The sequence below is a fragment of the Aquila chrysaetos genome, chromosome Z, assembly GCF_900496995.4.
Source record: "Aquila chrysaetos chrysaetos chromosome Z, bAquChr1.4, whole genome shotgun sequence".
Lineage (NCBI taxonomy): Eukaryota > Metazoa > Chordata > Aves > Accipitriformes > Accipitridae > Aquila > Aquila chrysaetos.
The window spans coordinates 33039898-33057861 of record NC_044030.1 but is presented as its reverse complement, the minus strand read 5'-3'; the positions used below and the strand labels follow the sequence as shown (position 1 = coordinate 33057861).

General features: G+C 46.2%; 1 protein-coding gene across 7 annotated transcripts in view; it reads left to right on the top strand.

Annotated features, from left to right (window-relative positions):
* Positions 1-11611, top strand: part of PSD3 (pleckstrin and Sec7 domain containing 3) — a 107739-nt gene extending 96128 nt beyond the window's left edge. For all 7 annotated transcript variants that reach the window (XM_030003268.1, XM_030003266.2, XM_030003269.1 and 4 more), the window contains 2 exons: positions 1811-1954; positions 8093-11611. In XM_030003268.1, the coding sequence (XP_029859128.1) occupies positions 1811-1954; positions 8093-8305 (357 nt within the window). In that variant the 3' untranslated portion in view covers positions 8306-11611. The remainder of the gene's footprint in view (positions 1-1810; positions 1955-8092) is intronic.
* The last annotated feature ends 6353 nt before the right edge of the window (positions 11612-17964 follow it).

Sequence of the window (17964 nt, the reverse complement as noted above, 5' to 3'; positions counted from 1 at the left end):
GTCAGTGTGGAAAAGCTGCCAGCAGGCTGCTTCTCATTTGGCAGACAAAAAAATATGAATTGTCAAATCCCTGTGGTTGCTGTTTAGGATTCTGTGGGCTGAATCATGATGGACAGTACTTCTTCAAAGGGCCTGTTCTTGGTCAGGCAGAAGTCGGGATGCAGTGAGAACCTAACACGGGTGAGGGAAAGAGGTTGGACATGACAGGTTGTGCAAGATCATTGCACCAAGTTTGCTTTCAAAAGCAGATCAGTGTCTGATCTTGGTTAGTCCAACCAAAGAGGGATGTGGCAAAGCTATATATAAGGGAACAACCAGTCTAGAAAAGATCCGCTCGGGGTTTTTTTTCTTTTTTTCTGAGAATGTGCATGCACACACAAAAGCTCCAAAGGGCTGCTGCCCTGGAAATTACAAGTGCCAAATTAATAGCTGCTCAAAGACCTGCTGTCATCAGGCTGTAGAACTCACTGCAACAGGATGTCACTGGGACCAGGGATTCAGCACTAGGTAAAGAGTGATTGGGCACTAATAGAGAGAGCAGGCAGATCCAGGGTAGTTACTAACAGCAACAAGAATTTTTGGCAGCCAATAGCGAGTGGTTCAAGCCCTGCCATGTATAGGCGGAGGCAAATTATCCCACATGTTTCTTTCTTCGGTTCTCTTGCAAAAGAGTTGAAACGCAAGATTAGCTGGAGCTCAACTATGATCCTCTGTACAAGTTTTCCCCCTTTCTGCTCTCTTCTGCAGCTTCAGCTCAGTGAGCTGGGAGGCTCCGTCCCTGGTGTGAGTCACAGTGCAGTGCAGGCAAGTCGAAGCTAGGCTTGAAGCTGCAAGCTGCGCAGCCACACCACTGGGGGACAACTACTGGCAGCTATCCCCTCCTCTGAGGCTAGGTACATACACGGGAGCTGAGCTGGGTACTACCTGCTGTTACGACTTTGGCTAAGTCACTGAGATCTGCATGTTCATGTCTATATTTTGGATTTACCTAATTCAAACATAATTTCAGATCCAAGCCTAGAAATGGCCAGAAGGCCATGCTGCAGGAGCTGGAAACCTTCTGAGCTGAGGGAAGGTTAGCTGACAGATGGACTGGAGGAAGTGAGTGGGCCTGGGATTATGATAAAGGAAATTGCCTAGAAAGGGGGAGTAGCAGCTCCTCACTTTATCCAACTGCACAGTGGGATACAAGCTGGTAGCAGCTTAGCAAAACGAGATACCTTTGGGGGATTGGACAGCCCTTCCTCTTCTGGATGCGTTGTATTGTTCTGAACAAATGGAAACCAGAGAGCGTTTGGTAGTGCAGAAATGGAAGGAAAGGCCCTGACTCCATGTCCTTTCTGTCCTAGAAGGAACTATTTTTACATTGCGAAGACCTGAGGCAGGGTCTTTGCCTGTCTCATTCTGCCCTTGGTCTGACTACATACACAACAGCCTTAATTAATTTGCTAAAAAATGTATTAAAGCAGAAGTGTCATGTTGTCAGGAATGCTCTGCAGCAAGCTGCTTCTGGTGCTCTCAGCAGGGCGAGGGATGACAGGTTTGCTATCCTTCCCGGTGGCATCTGCAAGCTGCTGAGTTTTTCTGCAAACTTAGCCACTTTTCTTGGGTGCCTTTGAGAGAGCTGTTGGGGACAGAGCTCTAGGATAACAGACCTTATCAATCTAATTAAAATTAGAAAAGGAAAGAAGGAGAGAAAGAAAAAGAAACTACTTGGTGTTATTGTACAGACATCTCTCTATTTTCCTTTGCTTATCGAATATTTTAGATAAATAATTTAGTCACTTAAGTGCCTAATGTATTTCTGAAGGATGAACAGCTGAAGTCCCATGAAGCTAAGTTGAAGCAGATCTCCACTGAGCTTGCCGAGCATCGCTCCTATCCTCCTGACAAGAAGCTCAAAGGCAAGGAAGTAGATGATTACAAACTGAAAGACCACTATCTGGAGTTTGAGGTAGGTATGGGAAACATTATTACTTTTACTTTACTGCGAATGGAGCAGCTGGTCTTATACTTGGGGTACAGTCCTAAAGTTCTGCATTTTTCACCTTACTTCACCAAGGAGTATGTTCTTGTTAGACAGGTCTGTCACAGCAATCCCAGAAGCTGGGATGTAGCTCCTCTTTCTGATAAGGATTTCCTCTAACCTTAGCCATGAATTTAGCTCCTCATCTGTAAAATGGAGGATAAAAATGAGACCCTCCATCCTTGCCTGATATATCTATTTGAAGAGATGGTAAGGTCTTCAGGCAGGAGCTGTCTCGTATTGTAATACTATGTGTTGCCTAGTGTGTTGGCACCTCAATCTTTACGGAATGACTGCATTCAGCAGTAATGCAGATCATGATAATTGTCTTCCATTGTATGTTCTGAAGGAACTGCTCTTCTAAAATTGTCATAGGCATGCCTCATCAGAGCCATCTGTGTTGTGTACCAGTGAGCTGGATGTCAGTACAAGCAGGAAAAGGGTAGAATTAAAGATCACAGGATTGAGTGATGCAACTTAGGCAGCTGTGTTAGGAGATTGTTCTGAGTATCTGACAGCATGTTTTATCCATCATGGTGTCTGCCACATTGTAGGGCTATGTGGGAGGGGATTGACAACCCAGCAGGTGCCCGGTGTTTTTCATGGCTGCACCTTTGAGCTTTTACCCCCAGAACTGTGAGTCAATGTTGCCTTGGCTCTGAAAGGATCCTACTCTGGATAGCCACTGCCTGGCAAGGACAATCCATAGTCTGTAGAAGAGAAAGAGCAGATAAGACAAAAGTCAGAGAGGCCACCAGAGGAGACGCTGTAGGCAACGCAAGCCTCCACAACTGTAAGCCCCCCGCCATGTGTTATATGAGTTTCTTTTGGAGGAGCTCTTTTTACTCCTGGGCTTGACTGGTTGTGTACTTTTGCTTCTGCAGAAGGTTGTAACTGCTGTGTTGGCTTTAACTTTGCTGTAGCTCTGGGCTGCATTGCATACGGTGAGCTTGAGATGCCTTGCATAGATGTTTTGATACTGTTTTGTACAGGCAACACAGTTGGCCAGTTTGTTCTTCCACATCCCACATACCTGAAATGATCTGACCAACAATCAAAAGAGGAAGTGGTGGACAGGGCTGGCAAGCAAAGGGTACACTATAACGTGAACAGGAGAGACTACATTATCAATAAAACAGGGCTAAAGTGAGATAATGGGATAGCTTACATGACTGGAGTGCTGTCATGAGTGGATACAGGCTTTTTAGAAAGGACAGACAGGGATGGCAAGGAGGGGGAGTCACCCTTTATGGGAGTGAGTAGCAGGCACATATGAAACTTTGTCTAAGGAAGGGTGATGAGCCAGCTGAGAGCTTGTGGGTCAGGATTAGCGGGCACACCAAGATGGGTATTGTTGTGGTGGCTGTCTGCTAGGCCTTTTTCAAAAAACTGGAAGAAACCTTGTGTTTGCAGGCCCTGGTCCTCATGGGGGAACTTCAGCCACCCCTGTATCTGCTGGAGGGACAACACAGCAGGGCACAAGCAATCCAGCACATTCTGGAGTGCATTGACAACAACTTCCTAACACAGGTGACCGAGGAGCAGACAAGGAGAGGCACTTTTCCTGGACCTCTCACTTAGAAACTAGGAAGAACTGGTGGGGGATATGAAGGTCAGGGTCAACCATGGCAACAGTGACCATGAGATGTTGGACTTCATAATCCTGAAAGGCGGGGTCAAAGTAAAAAGTAGGATCACAACCCTACACTTCAGGAGAGCTGACTTTTGCCTGTTCAGGGAACTGCTTGGAAGAATCCCATTAGACATGGCCTTGGGGGGAAGAGGGCTTTGGGAGAGCTGGTAACTTTTCAAGGATCACCTCCTTTAAGCTCAGAAATGGTTCACCCTGACAAGCAAGAAACCAAGCAAAGATGGCTGAAGGCCTTCATGGATGAACAAGTTGCTCCTGGCAAAACTCCACCATAAAAAAGGAAGTGTGCAGGAGGTAGAAGCAGTGGCAGGTGACACAGGAGGAATAGAGATACTGTCCAAGCATGTAGGATTGCATTTAGGAAAGCCAAAGCCCATGTGGAGTTGAATCTGGCAAAAGATGTGAAGGGCAAGAAGAAAGGTTTCTACGGGTATGTTAACAGCAAGACAACTAGGGAGAATATGGGCCCTAGCTGGGGCCCATAATGGGGCAGGGGACCTGGTTACAAAGAACAGGGAAAGGCCAGGGTACTCAATGTCTTCTTTGTCTGGGTCTCTGCTGGTAAGACAAGCCTTCAGCAGTCACAAATACATAAGCCCAGTGGGAAAATCTAGAGCAAGGAAGGCTTACCCTTGGTGAAGGATGATAAAGTTAGGGAATACCTAAACTGGTCATACACAAGTCCGCAGGATCTGATGGGATGCACCCATGAGTGCTGAGGGAGCTGGATGATGTCGATGCAAGGCCACTCTTGATTACCTTTGAAAGGTTATGGTGGTCAGGGGAGGTCCCTGAGGACTAGTGGAAAGCAAACATCATTCCTGTCTTCAAGAGAGGCAAGGAGGAAGGTCCAGAGAACTACAGGCTGGTCAGTTGCTTCTCTGTCTGTGGGAAGGTGATGGACCAAATTCTCCTGGAAATCACTTCCAAACACTTTAAGACAAGAAGGTGATTGTGAGTACTCAACATGGCTTTATGAAGAGGAAACCATGCCTGACCAACATGAGCCTTTTACAATGAGACGTCTGGTGTGATGGGTGAGGGGAGAGCAGTGGATGTTGTTTGTTCTTGACTTTAACAAGAATTTTGACATTGTCTCTCTAACATCCTTGTAGACAAGCTGATAAAGTGTGGTGGACTAGGAAATGGACAGTAAGGTGGTTTGGAAACTGGCTGAACAATCAAGATCAGAGGGTTGTGATCGATGGCACACTGTCAGTTTTGAGCACAGCACTCGCATGTACAGAGCAAGCCACACACTTTCACACTGTAAGGGGTCTTGTGCAACTTGGGAGAGCGAAGAGTTTTGTGGCTTTGGGTCCTTGACACAAAGTTTATTTTCTATCACTTCTAGAAGCGTGGTGAGTTAGGATGAAATGTAGACTGGAGTGTTAGATGATTTTAGAAAGATTGATGGAGAAGGAGATCATTGTGGGTTTTTTCTGTTTTCTGTCAATTTTATCATGGTGGTCTTTAGAGAAATATTCCTTAGGTACCTCAGTACAAAGCAGAACCAGTACAGCCCAGGAAACAAAAGATGCCTTCTTCCCTAGTGAGAGCCTTGAAGAGCAATCAAACCGTGCAGTTCAGGTATGTGATCAGCACTGCAGGAATGCCTGTCTAGGCAGAAAAGCAGTGGCAGCAACTTCAGTTGAGTGTGAAAGCTGGTGATTCAAGGTGCTGCTGTGCAATGCTGTGTTACTTTCACACTTATTTTGATTTTGCAGGCCATGTTGAACTATCAATAGGCAGTAAAAAAAAAAAAAAAGTGAGCTATAGGAAAATCCTGAATGGAAACTTTCCTCTGGTTTTGGAGTTTTCTCACCTTCCCTTCAGAACAAAGTCCGGTCAGGGTCCAGCAGGAGCTGGTGACAGACTTTGCTGCATGGGGTCAAAGCAAAAGGGCAAGAGGCAGGTGGGGCAGTCTTTTGTACTTGGCTCTTTCAGGCTGAGACTGCAGACCAGACCTTGCATCTGTGTACAAAGGGCCGTACTGATACATCTCCAGAAGCACACCAAAAGGGCCTGCAAGTCCCAACGGAAGCAGTGTAGTCCCATTAGGAGCAAAGAAGCCAGATTCCTTTTCTGTAGGCCCTTGCAATTCCTTTTTGTTCACCCACCGGTGTCCTTTCATTCTTGTTCCTGATGAAAGACAAGTGAGATGGTGTTTCCTGCTGAGGGGAGGTGAACCAGGAGATGCCTGGTCCTTGTTCAAGGATGCAGCCAGGAGTGTTTCTTCTTGCTGGTATCTTTGCTTGTAGACACTAAGGAAGGAACATTTCTCTTTGCTTGCTCTCTGAGGAGGTACAGCTCCAGATGATGGTTGCTCATTGCAGCGAATTTATGGTTTGAGAGAGATCTTTTGAGTGCTGTCAGGTGAGAAGTGAAGCCAGAAATTTGATGGGTGGCTACCTCATCTCCTCCTTATTATGTGCATTCAGTCTTCAGAGATAATATTGCAGAAGCCTTTGAATCGTTTTAACTTTCATGGTTTTATTTTCTTGACAGAATTTTCCAGATTAATTTCTTTTAAGGAAAAATTACCACCAGCTTTAATACCTACCTTTAAATGTCAGATCACTGAAAGAGCAAGTTTGTTGCAACTGAAATAAAAATAGAAACTTCCAAAGGCATTTGCTTAATTGCGATAGGAATCATGGGCCCACAAATCCAGGGCAAAATGGCCATTGGCAGACATGCAGCACAGAAGCTGGTCCTGGATATCCATTCTGATTGCTGGGTCTTGTGACCCTGGTGGGGTTTACTGGACCAACAAAACACCAAAGTCTGTATGGCAGTGAAGACCCTCTCTCCCATCATGAATATTATGCTGATCCCAGGCTTAGAGCACTGGCTTGCCTCCTTTTTTGCAGAGGTGTCCCGTTCATTGTGTGATGAATCATTCATCAGTCTGGTGCATCATCAGGATTCTGCTTGCTGTTTCTCCATTTCCTTTTTTTATTGAACAACACATCTTACCTGCTTCATGTGTTTGTCTCTCACATTGTGGAGCTGGAGCTCCAGATATGGAATTGATAAGAATGCTTTTTTGTTTAATTTTTAGGTGGATTCTTTTATGATCTTCCTCTATGAGGTTTTGTTTATTCAAAGGACTCTTTGGAAACCCAGTCACGTTCTCTGCTTTTTTTTTTCCTTTATATTCCACACTTCAAAACATTTACCCAGCTTTTTGACTTCCTGGCCTTGAATTAAGTGTTGTTACCAGAACTTTATTATTTTATTATAAATTGGAAGAACTTTTCTTAAACACCTTTTCCTCTGTCAGGAACATAATAGTTTGGCAGCTGTTTTCCCACTTGGAAATACAAATTAACAATCGGTGCAGATGTTTTAAGTCCTCCTTCCCTGGCCCCCAGCTGACTGAGATCACTTTAATTACAAAGCTTGCACCATGTCTTTAGTGGATATGTCAGGGGCAGGTTATTAAACAAATCCCAGGAGGTGGGTTGCTCTGTTCTCAGGTTCTCCTGCCCCAGCTTCTGGTTTTGAGGGCCTGCAGGGATCTTCTGTTACCTGTACCCTCATTTTGCTGGTTGCTGAGTTGTTCTGTGCAGAAAGACATACTTGTGGCACACAAAGTGAAATCTTCCTGTTGGATAGGGAAAGCTCTGCTCCAGACAAGGAACAGAAAAAGCGGGCATGGGGCATAGTAAAGTGAACTTTTTCCAGCTGGAAAATACAAGTGTCTGGACAGAGAGCAACCTTCTTCATTCACCTTGAGTGGCCCTGTCAGGGGAACATGCTGTGCTGCTGTCATAGGCTTCTCATCTGTTCCTTTTTGTTAAGGTCTGGCCTTGCAGAGCATCCTCTCACGGGCTCAGTGGTGGCCAAGCTGGTACAGTCTGAGCTTAGCAGGACCCTGCTTTGGTTTCTCCCTCGAGGTCTGAAGCAATGAAAGCAGTACCTGCTGGCGGGAGTACAGGGTCACAGGGGAGAGCTGTAGCCAACCAGAGCAGGATTTTTGTTGTCCCTCAGTTTGCTGCACTTTATTTCCCTGCCTGTGTGGGGCACATAATGTCTCAATATGTGTGAGCACAGAATATGACTCAGCGTGACGAAGGTCAGCAAGCTTTCACTTGGTGGTGTTACTTGGGAATCACCATGCGCTCCGACTAGCTGGGAGCCACTGTTCAGCAGAGCACCAGGATTTGTGTGTGGCAGAACTGAGTGCCTCTAATTGCACAGCACCCCTGGGCTCAGCCTGCCTGAAATCCTTTTTGTACAGTGTAATTTATGTTAGCCACCATTGTTCATGTCCACATCAGGCACCATTGTTCGCAACCATATGAGGTTCCTGGCTTTCAAGGCCAGCAGAAGTGATTAAGTTACCCAGACTCAAGCGATTCTGCTGAATTTCTTCCAGACTGATTTGGGCCTTTCTTTTCATTTCCCAGAAAAATCGCTATGAGATTTACGTTGGCCTCCTGAAAGAAGGGGTGAAGGAGCTGCTGAGTGGAGGAGAGAATGATGCGCCAGGACTGAAGAAATCCCACTCGAGTCCCTCATTGAATCAGGAGTCTCCAGTTAGTGCCAAGGTGAAACGCAATGTCTCGGAGAGGAAGGACTACAGGCCAGAAACACCCAGCATTAAGCAGAAGGTCACTTAGGGTGGAAATGACAGCTAGGGGAACAGCCATGCAGCAAAGTACCGGTGGTCAAAATTTTTTCATTTAATAACCTGTCATTCACAAAAAATAAGTGCATCTGCCTGAATGGGGTGTTAGTGACATTTTCTATTGTATATTTTGCTGTTTCTGTGCAGATTGTGGGAGATGTCTTTGCTCCTGCTTTGCTTTGCTTTGTTAATTTATCATTTAGCAATTGAAGCATCGGGACTTTTTTGTGTTGTTCTGTTTCTGAAGGAGCTGGGGGAGGGGTAGAGCGCTGTGACATATTTACTGTCTCTTCCCCATTTATCTCCTCCCATCGGCACGTGGCTTTCATCTCTCAAGTCACTTGTCACTTTATTTATGTGGTGGGTGGGAAAAGTAACTGGACAAATGCTGCAGTGCTGAGAATGCAAGCTGTAGCTGTGAGAAAAGCTGTGCAAACAGGCAGCTGCAGAAGGCTGGTTAGAGCCTAGGGTGCTGGGAACACTGGTTTCCTGACAATGCAGAGCATGTTGGTACTGGTACTTAGCAGCAGGTGCTATAGTAAATAGTCACTGTTGCTTATTGTTATTGCATTGACTCTGGACCCACGAGTGCAAAGGAATGAAACCTGGAAACCGCTGGCAATGCTGGGGTGACAGCATTGGAATAATTTGTTTGCTTCCTTCCAAGCAAAGAGTATTCTCCTGAGTTAGCAGGCTGGGGAGTATCCAAACCCATGCTGTCTCTGCGGTCAGGGAGATTAGGCATTACCCAGTTGGAATGACTACCTGGGCTTTAAATTTATTTGTGGAGGAGGCTGCTGTAGATGTCAGCCATTAGCATTGTAATTTAAAGACAAAGGGCCTCTGTGTAGTTTTTAACTATACGCTCTCACTTAGCTGCTATGTAGAGCCTTATGATGTATCGTGCCCTGATACTCCCCCTTCCAGGAGTTTCCTTGTTGGTGTGCACAGATAGGTGTTTGCAATTTCTCTGCTAGTGACAAAGCACTTTGCCTTTTCTCTTCAGGAAGAGATTCTTCTCAGCTCTCCGTTTTCCTGCTTTAGCTCACATATAGGTGGAAGAAGCTGATGCAGACTGGAGAAGGGGACAGACGTGTCCTCACTGTGGGCCAGGGTTTGATGCTGTCCTGGTTACTCCATGCCTGGAGGCCAGCACAGGGCTGCCTCAGCTGTGGCAGATCCTACCCTCCACCCACAGGGAACCAGCCTGCCTTGCAGCTCCTGCGTACCCTGTGCCAGGCTTTCAGAGTGGAGCGCAGGACAGGGACAGACCACCATGAGTAGAGCTTTCCGTACCTGAAAGCCCCCTGTTTGTGCCACAGACCCTCAGGGTGGCCAGCAGTCTTCAGGCACAGGGAGTAGAAAGATGATGTAGAAATAATTTTCTTGCTTCCTAGCCCCTCTTGCCTGGGCAGCATCATGGCTCTGCAGAGATTGCTGGCTCACCTGTTACTTAACACCCTGGGTTTTAATCTCAGGTTTGATTATGGCCTGCTGGGTGAGCTCGGACTGGTCTGTCCCGTTTTGCCTCACCCTTCCCCTATGCGGAGGACAACCAAACTAGCCTTTCCTGCAGAGCACCTTGGGAGAGAATGTTAAAGGCCAGTTGAAAATTGTTTGTTGCTGTTATTTTTGTTGTGCCTGGCACAGGGCAGCCTTCCTGGTGGATGTGATTCTTAACGCATAAAGAAATGTCAAGATCAATGCAAGGGCTGTTTAGAAATGCGCTGGTGTTTCTAGCCCAAATAGTCGAAGGGCCACACATCAAAAAAATTACGACCTGAGTGGATTTGTGTTCTGCCAGACTTCCCAAAGGGTCCAAGTCAATTAATCTAACTTATTGAACTGCCAGTTTAGTGGGCAGGTCAGGGAGTGATCTAAGAGAGAAGGATGTTAACAGGCGCTGCATGACTTGCCTCCCCCACTGAGGACCACAATGCAACAGCTTTGCCGGTGTTGTGCTCACCATTGGCTGTAACGAAGATGTTGCACTCTCAGATGCCGGGAGGTATTAGAGCAAATTGATCCTTGCAGCTGCAGCCCAGCAGCAAAACCAGATGGGACTGTTTCCATGTGTGATATTGGGACATGCACACGTCTGGCACCTGCCACTGAGAGTGACCACTCCATGCTAGAAGCCAGGAGGTTGGCCCCTACCCCTGGGAACGTCAGTAAAAACTGCAGAGTCCTGAATAGAAACTGTCAGTGCTTCCCAAGTGCTGGGGCTTTAGAAGTTGTGCATGCTTACTACAATGGAGCAAACGTTCAGTCCTCTTCTTGAAGAAGCGTGATGCCTTCTTCTGCTGGAGCCAAAGTGATGTGGTGCAGCATAGTGGGTTAGGAGACTCAGTGTAGACAAGTGCATAATAGTGCTCATTGGGAGAGATTGTTTGAATTAATCAAGCGTGGTACATCAACAGCTCATGGAGGGGAAACAAAGCCAGGAGATACCTGCAGCTGTTCATTGTGCTCTGGTGGTTTAAAACAAACAAGCAGAAGAGAGAGTAGAAGAAATTCATTCGGGGAATGCTGAATGCACATTTGAGAAGAAAACTTGCGCTGGTTTAGATAATGGTGTTAGGAAGCATGCAGCAGAAACAAAAAAAATGTGCAGATTTGTAAATGGGCCCTGCTTGACTGTCAAGGCGGGGTTGTCTAGGTGAGCTTTTTGAAGGCAGGCTGGAACATGTCCAGCAAACCTCTTGTGATTATGGAGTGCAGTGCTTTAAAAGGCAAAGAGATGGCATTTAACTTTTTTTCCCTGGCTTTTAAAATATTCTGGTTGCTGTAGACTGCAGTTAAATTCCTGAGCTCAAAATGAAATTATTCCTGTAAAATGCATTTCCCAGCTTTGACACAGAAACTGGATAATTCCTCTTCAAAGTCATTGCAGAGGAGATGATTTCAAGCAATACGAAAAGTCAAAAAGTGAACTGCAGAAATGATAATTTTTTTTTCATTATTTATTCTCTATTTAAACGGTTTAGGGTATATTTTTTAAGTCTCATCTGGGCTTAGCAAACAGTTTTTCACTGCGTTTTTTTAGTCATTAAACATTTGTTGAGCTTGGAGCACTCTTAGTCAGAGTCAGACTGCTGAGGCGCGCAGATTAGTTTACTGAGAATTTGTCAGGTTCTGCTCAAGTTTTAATTAACACCGTTTTGCTCCATTGCTTTATAAATTCTAGGCATCCCAGGCACCCATGTGAAAATGCACATTTCGGAGGCCAAGAGAGAAAGGTGATCCTGTTGTGAATGACTAAGGCTCTTGGACTCCCTTGGGAATAGGATCATCTGCTGAGCAGTACTGTAATTTGCTCCCCCCCCCCCCCCCCCCCCCCCCCCCCCCCCCCCGATGCTATTGTAAAGGATGGGTGCAGATTCTCAGGAGGTCTCAGTGTGCATATTCTTGAGTAGCACCACTGAGAGTCTGGCCAGATAGCTTTGCATGGTACCCGGTACCCTGCCTTTCTTTGCTGAAATACTTGCCTTTTGCAGAGATCAGTGCTTGACCTCTGTGACTCAGAAGCTCTTGTTGCAGTATGTAAGGATACCCTGCTGGTTTCCAGCTCTCCTCTGGGATCCACCATGCACTTGAACTCCGTATCAGTGGAGGAGTCTGCAGCTTTCTGGGGGTGCTCAGTGTGAGCAGGAGTTACTGGCAAACCACCGTGAGCGTGTGTGCGTGCAAGCCAGCCTTTGCGTTGGCGATACAGGGAGGTGTCATTCTTCCCTGCCATCCTCCCTGCTGCAGGCATGCAGCTGTTGTTCAGGCAAAGCCTCTGCCTGCGTGTCAAGAGGGGGAATGCAAGGAAGGGAGCAGGATGGGGACAAAAGGCTCCTCGCATCCCCCCCTCTCCAGATGCATAGAGAGGTCCTGGAGGGACCCATCCTGCTCTGAAGCATTGCTGGTTGCTAACCCTCCAGGGGCTGGACCATCTCTTCTCCCTGTCTGAAGGAGGAGAGGCCGGAGAGGACCTCACTGGATCTGCACCTGGCAGCAGAGAGGCGAGGGAGAAGGACAAAATTGCCTTCCCCTCTTCCCACTCAGCAACCAAAGCAGGTGAGATACTCTCCCAAAGCCAAAACTACACTGTCCTCCATGAATCAGCAGGATGCAGGGGTCTGGTTGAGATGCTTGTCGTGCAGCAACGGCTGTGAAAGAGACTCTCTGGGCTGGCTGTGTGTTTGTGTGCGTCTTGCAGATAAGTCACGCATGGACCAGTGAACATGACTACAGCTTTTAAATCCAGTATTTATGTTGTGTCTTTAATTGATGTAGAGAGATAAGTCAGCCAGCTGAGTGATTAATGCAGCAGAGCTGTGGGGGAATGCCATTCAGCTGCAACGCCAACTCAGACAGTTTTTCATCTGTAGCCAGCCGCTTGTAAATGGTTACCAGAAGCTTTCTAAGGGCTTGTAACAGCTCATCCCTTAACCACTTTCCCTCTGATCCCACCTGCTCCCAGGGTGCGGTTTGTCCATGTTTGGGGGCTCGTGTGGAGAGCGGTGCTCAGCACAGCCCTGCTTTCAGCAGGAGTTTGGACTAGCAGACCTCCAGAGACTGGAATTGTTCAGTGACTTTTCACAGCTCCAGTGCCTTCTGGTAACAAGGCTGGCTGTTCTGACTTGAAACAGCCAATATTTTTGCCTTTTTCCGGCGGGGGAGTGAGGTTCTTGCTTGATTAGAGCAGCCCCTTCAGTGAGGAGGTGGTTGTGGCAGTGGAGAAAGTCCAAGGTGGCAGGGTTATCACCGGGCATCTGGAGGCATTACATGGCAATGTTCTTCTTGAAAGCAGGGGAGGCTTTTCTCTGCAGACGGTGTACCACTTACCGTGTCTGCATTCTCCATCCCTAAATCAATTTTGGCCTTCTTGCAGTTAGTCTGACAGCTCCTCCTCCTTTTCTGTCAAGCTGCTCCTGTCTGTCATCTTAGCACCTCAGCTGCTTCTGTATAACAGGTCTCTTTTCTTCCATGCTTGCAAGAAATCCAGAAAATTTGACTGTCCCGTCTTGCCTTGAGAAAACCTGCTCTGAAGCAGTGCTGTGTTGAATGGATAACGCTGTGAACAGCTTTTTCATTCTGCTCGTTGGTAGCCTGTGTTTCCAGCCACAGTTATAGCTGGGAGGTGTGAGATCGAGTTTCAGACTGCTGTGATCCCCTAGTGTTATGCTGCAGGGACGCAAGGACCCCCTAGTCTCCTTTCCAAAAGTCGCAGAGGTAGAGGCAACCCATGCTGTGGGGAAAGTGAAAGACTGTTTTGCAAGGAGTTGCGTACTTTCCAAATCAGGCCATACATTTTCAAACCTTTTGCGGAGCTGTGTAAAAAAAAAAAAAAAAAAAAAAAAAAAAAAAAAACCAAACAAAAAAAAAACCAAAACAAACAACCCTTTTTCAACCAGTGTCCCCCAAGCATGGAGAGGTGGTATCCAGGTTGTTGGAGACACCGGCTACTTTGTAGAGGCAAAGGCAGTATACACACCTGATCTCAAGCAATCTTCCAGCTTGCTGCTTGTTTAAACTTTCCCCAGTGTTGCTCTCCCTCTGGGACATCACATCAGCTCTGAGGGCAGTTATGAAGTACACATTTTCCCCAGAGCATGACCAGAGCTCCCCAGTGTGTGTTCCCAGCATCTGATATCTAGGCTGCCTAGAGGGGTTAGCCAAAGAAGCTATCTCAGAAATTTCTTTGAAAGAGCCAGTCTCCAGCTTGTGCTTTTTAGAGGATATTTTTAGTGCATGTAGAAGCAGTATGCCTCCTCTCCTCTCTCCCAGAGCTGTCCCAGCAGCATAGGTGTAGTATACTGAACTGCTTCACCATATGAAACATGAACATTTGCTCCAGCAAAAAGAGGCTTTGTCAGCCTCCAGAGAAATGATACCACCTAAGCTGAGCACCAGTGCACAGGCAACAATACTGTAGGAGGATAAGCAGAAAGCCAGTGCCACCCTCCCTGGATGGTCACCTGCTGGGGACTGTGTGCTCAAGCATTGCCCTCAGTCAGTGTTGTGGGTAATTAGAAATGCTGGCTTCCTTTTCCACCTACACTGTGCTTCTTGAGGAATTGTCCATACCACCTGCTGCTTTTCTCCCTTGTGACAGCAGCACCCTCATGCAGGGGTGCCACAGTCCTGTTGTTAGGAGGCTGGTTTAAATAAGAGTAAGGAGGATGGGTCCTGGGAAATGTGTCCAGATGCCACCTGGGACTATCTGCTCTCCTGTTGGCACCATCCAGTTGAACAATGAAAGGAGGCAGGCTCAGCCCTGCCTGAGAGAAGGTACCTTACTTGTTCATTTTGTTAGCTGCATTGAAGCTGTATTTTAATTATTTATTAGAGCACTTTCCTTAGCAAATGCAAGCAATGGCTTTCCCCAAGGCCGCACCATTGACCTGACTTTGCTCCCGTGGTCAGGAGGAGCAAATTTAGGCCAGCCCAAAGCATTCTCTGTCCTCCTCTTTGAACAATGAAATACTCTGTAAAAATTATAAATGTTTAAACAATGAGGGACCTCCCATGGCATCTGCTGTTAAATCTGTGCCAGGAATCAGTTGGGGTACAGACCAGAGGTTTATTTGGACTGAGAAAAAGTACATCACTTAGCAATGCAAGGATTGAAAGTGCTACAGACTACAAGGGCAGGATTTTTCTCTGACATAAACCATTGTAATTAGTAGCCACTCCACAGCAGTGTTCCTGTATGTAACTCACCTGAATGAGACCAGCACAAGATACTTTTTATCTAAGCTGGCAAGGTTTCAGCTTTACCTTGGGCCAAGTGAATATCCTCACAGAGCAGCTAGCCAAGCTGTCGTGGAGGCTTGTTTGACACAAAATTCTCTGACTCCCCTGAGCCTCTTGCTGGGAGAAGGGAGATTGGTGATATCCAGTCTGTGTCACTACACAGGGCAAACTCTATTGGTGATATAAGTCTTAAATCACTTACACACTTACAAAAACCTCATGCTCAGTGCTGTCAAATTCTGAAAGACTGTAGGATGAGAACAGGGGTGGATTGTGTGGGGTTTTTTTAATTTGTACATATTCATGACAACTATGTCCTCTTACTTGAGGCTGGGATTATAACTTGGCTAAAAGAACAGAGTTTTTTGGCAGTTTGAAAACTTTAAAATCACTACTCTTTGCGTGAGGTACAATCTGAGGCTTACATTACTTGGTGAACGTGTTTAAGTGATGCCTATAGATGTGTGTATGTATTTCATAGGTATAGTATGGCTTCTGTGGCTCAGCACTCCAAAGCCTGCTGTTCTTTTCTGAGGCTTATTTTGGTCAAAGCACTTCAGCAGCTGCAAACTTTGTTAGGATGCTTGTTGTTCTAGTTGTTCTCAAATTAGGTTAAACAGTCATCAGAGCTTTCGCAGATTTAGGGTATCCCTTGAGCTGCCTTGATCTCCATGTGTTGTCCACCAGGGGCTGCCTGTTGCTCTGCATGTTGAAAGCAAAGGCATATATTTGAGAGTCTAAGCAAGGATTACTGGGTGGCATTTTCTGCTAGCTTAACACTGGGCTAACTGTCCCTGTTGATGTCAGCCGATGCCTGCACCAGGAGCATCTGTGCTGACTTCTTCTGAAAATCACACTCTGGGGATCTAATACACAGCTTTACTTCTGAAAATGTTGACCTCACTCTGTGAAAATTCAGCAAGGGGACATCATGTCCAAAAGTGTCCAAGCAGGACAGGTGCCTGTGATGTCTCCTGCAGATACAGCTGTACAGCAGTAGTGAGGGTTTCTTTCTGCAACTGTACAGATTTCCAGAAGAATGTCTGGCTCATCAGCAGGGAAAAGAGCAGCAGGGCTGAAATATCTCTCTCAGGCATCTCGTAGACCTCCCAGAGGTTTCCCTTGTGAGGTTTAAACAACCTTTAAAAAAAGTTGCTGGTCGAAGTAAAAAGACATAAGGAAACCCAGTGGGTTTTCCTATTGTGCTCTAGTCAGGGCAACACTAGCATTACCTGCATTTTCCTTGGAAAGGGAGAACAAAGCCTAAGGGTGGGATTCTTACCTGGAGTCATAAAACTCTTACGCAGTTACCTTGAAGCACTTGAGCAACCTCAGTGAAGCCATGCCTTTGTACTTCACTGGACCATGGCCAGAATGATTGTGTCTTGCAGGACTAAGATGCGAGTGGACTGCAGCTCGGGATGGAATGAAGAGAGACATCCCCATCACCTTGCTTTGGGCGAGCTGTAATCCAGTAATCCTTTTTCAGGCACTGAGCTTCTCTCTTGGGTTACCTGCCTCCCATAGTGATGTAGTGGGAAGATGAGGGTGAGCACTGTCGTGCTCAGAGTCGCAGTTAGGAGTGTCATTTGCCCTCCACCTGAGCTGTTGCAGTGTTGTTTTCCTTTAGGCTGAGAAAGGGGACTGAATTTTCAGTTATCGTTGTGTGGTACCCATATGGGAAGAGTAACTCGTGGTAGTGCAGAAAAACATGTTGCACATGTGTGTACACACACCCTGTGCATCTCCTGTGTGCAGACCTAACCTTACAGGGCCTGACAGCAGTCCTTGCAAAACCTTTCCTCTGGGTGGCCTCCTGTCCCTTTTGCCAAGTGTAGGAACCTTGTTTCTGATAACCTTGAACTCAGTTTACTCTCATAACTGAATCGCTGGAGTGTTTTTCATGCAACACACTAGAGACGCAGTCCCGGTCTCACTGCTTTGTGGTAACTTCCTGGTCTGCTGTGAAGCAGCATTGAGGTAATCACTGAATCTTTTCCAGCAGCGTGAAACTTGCTGCTCTGACTCTTGGGGTGGTCATCGTCTCAGGTTTGAGGCTGTCCTACCAACAGGGCACCCCATTTTGTCCCTGGGAATGTGCATGGCCAGGAAAGCGTACTCCTCAGTGGTCAGAGTCAGAGCTGTGCAGACTTAAGTCAAGCCCTGGTTCATGGGAGATGTTTCCACGTGCTGCTGATGTCCATAAGGACTCAAACATATACTTGCTTACACAGAGATGCTTTCCTGAAGCAGAGTTGTCACTCTTTTCTACAGGTACCACAGGATGCCCTCCCTATTCTGCTTCATGTAACTGGTACTAGAATGATCATTTCCTGATAAATGAAGGCACTTAATCAGTCCTCTTCCTCTTGGAAGAAGGACTTTTGGGGATATTGTTATATCATTTAAAATAATATTTTGGAATTTAAGTTTACATTGCTTTATTTTTCACTTGAGGTGACTGTATATAAATATTTTCCTCTATTTTATCATTGCTGATAAAGTAAGCCTATGGTATACAGACAAATAATTTGCCTTTGATGTATTGAAACTGTGAGATATAAAGTAGACTTCTCTCTTGTGTCCATGTTCCTGACTATAACTCTGTTCCTCTGTGTTTTTATAAGTTGGAATAAACGTTGCTTACGGGCAACAGAGAGCCTGCAAGCTTCCCAATAATTTTTATGTAATTGAAATCAAGCAACCCTAGTGAAGGATCTCACATATGTATAATGATATATGGATATGTACAAACTTTAGAAAGAAATAAACCAAATGTATTTCATCTTCTGCAGTTGAATGTTTTTTTTATTGGAGCCCTTACTGTTGCTTCCTATGAGTAAGAACATGAAGGTGGCTTTACCAGCTCATAGAGCAGCCTCTCGCTGTCTTGCTCAGGAAGATACA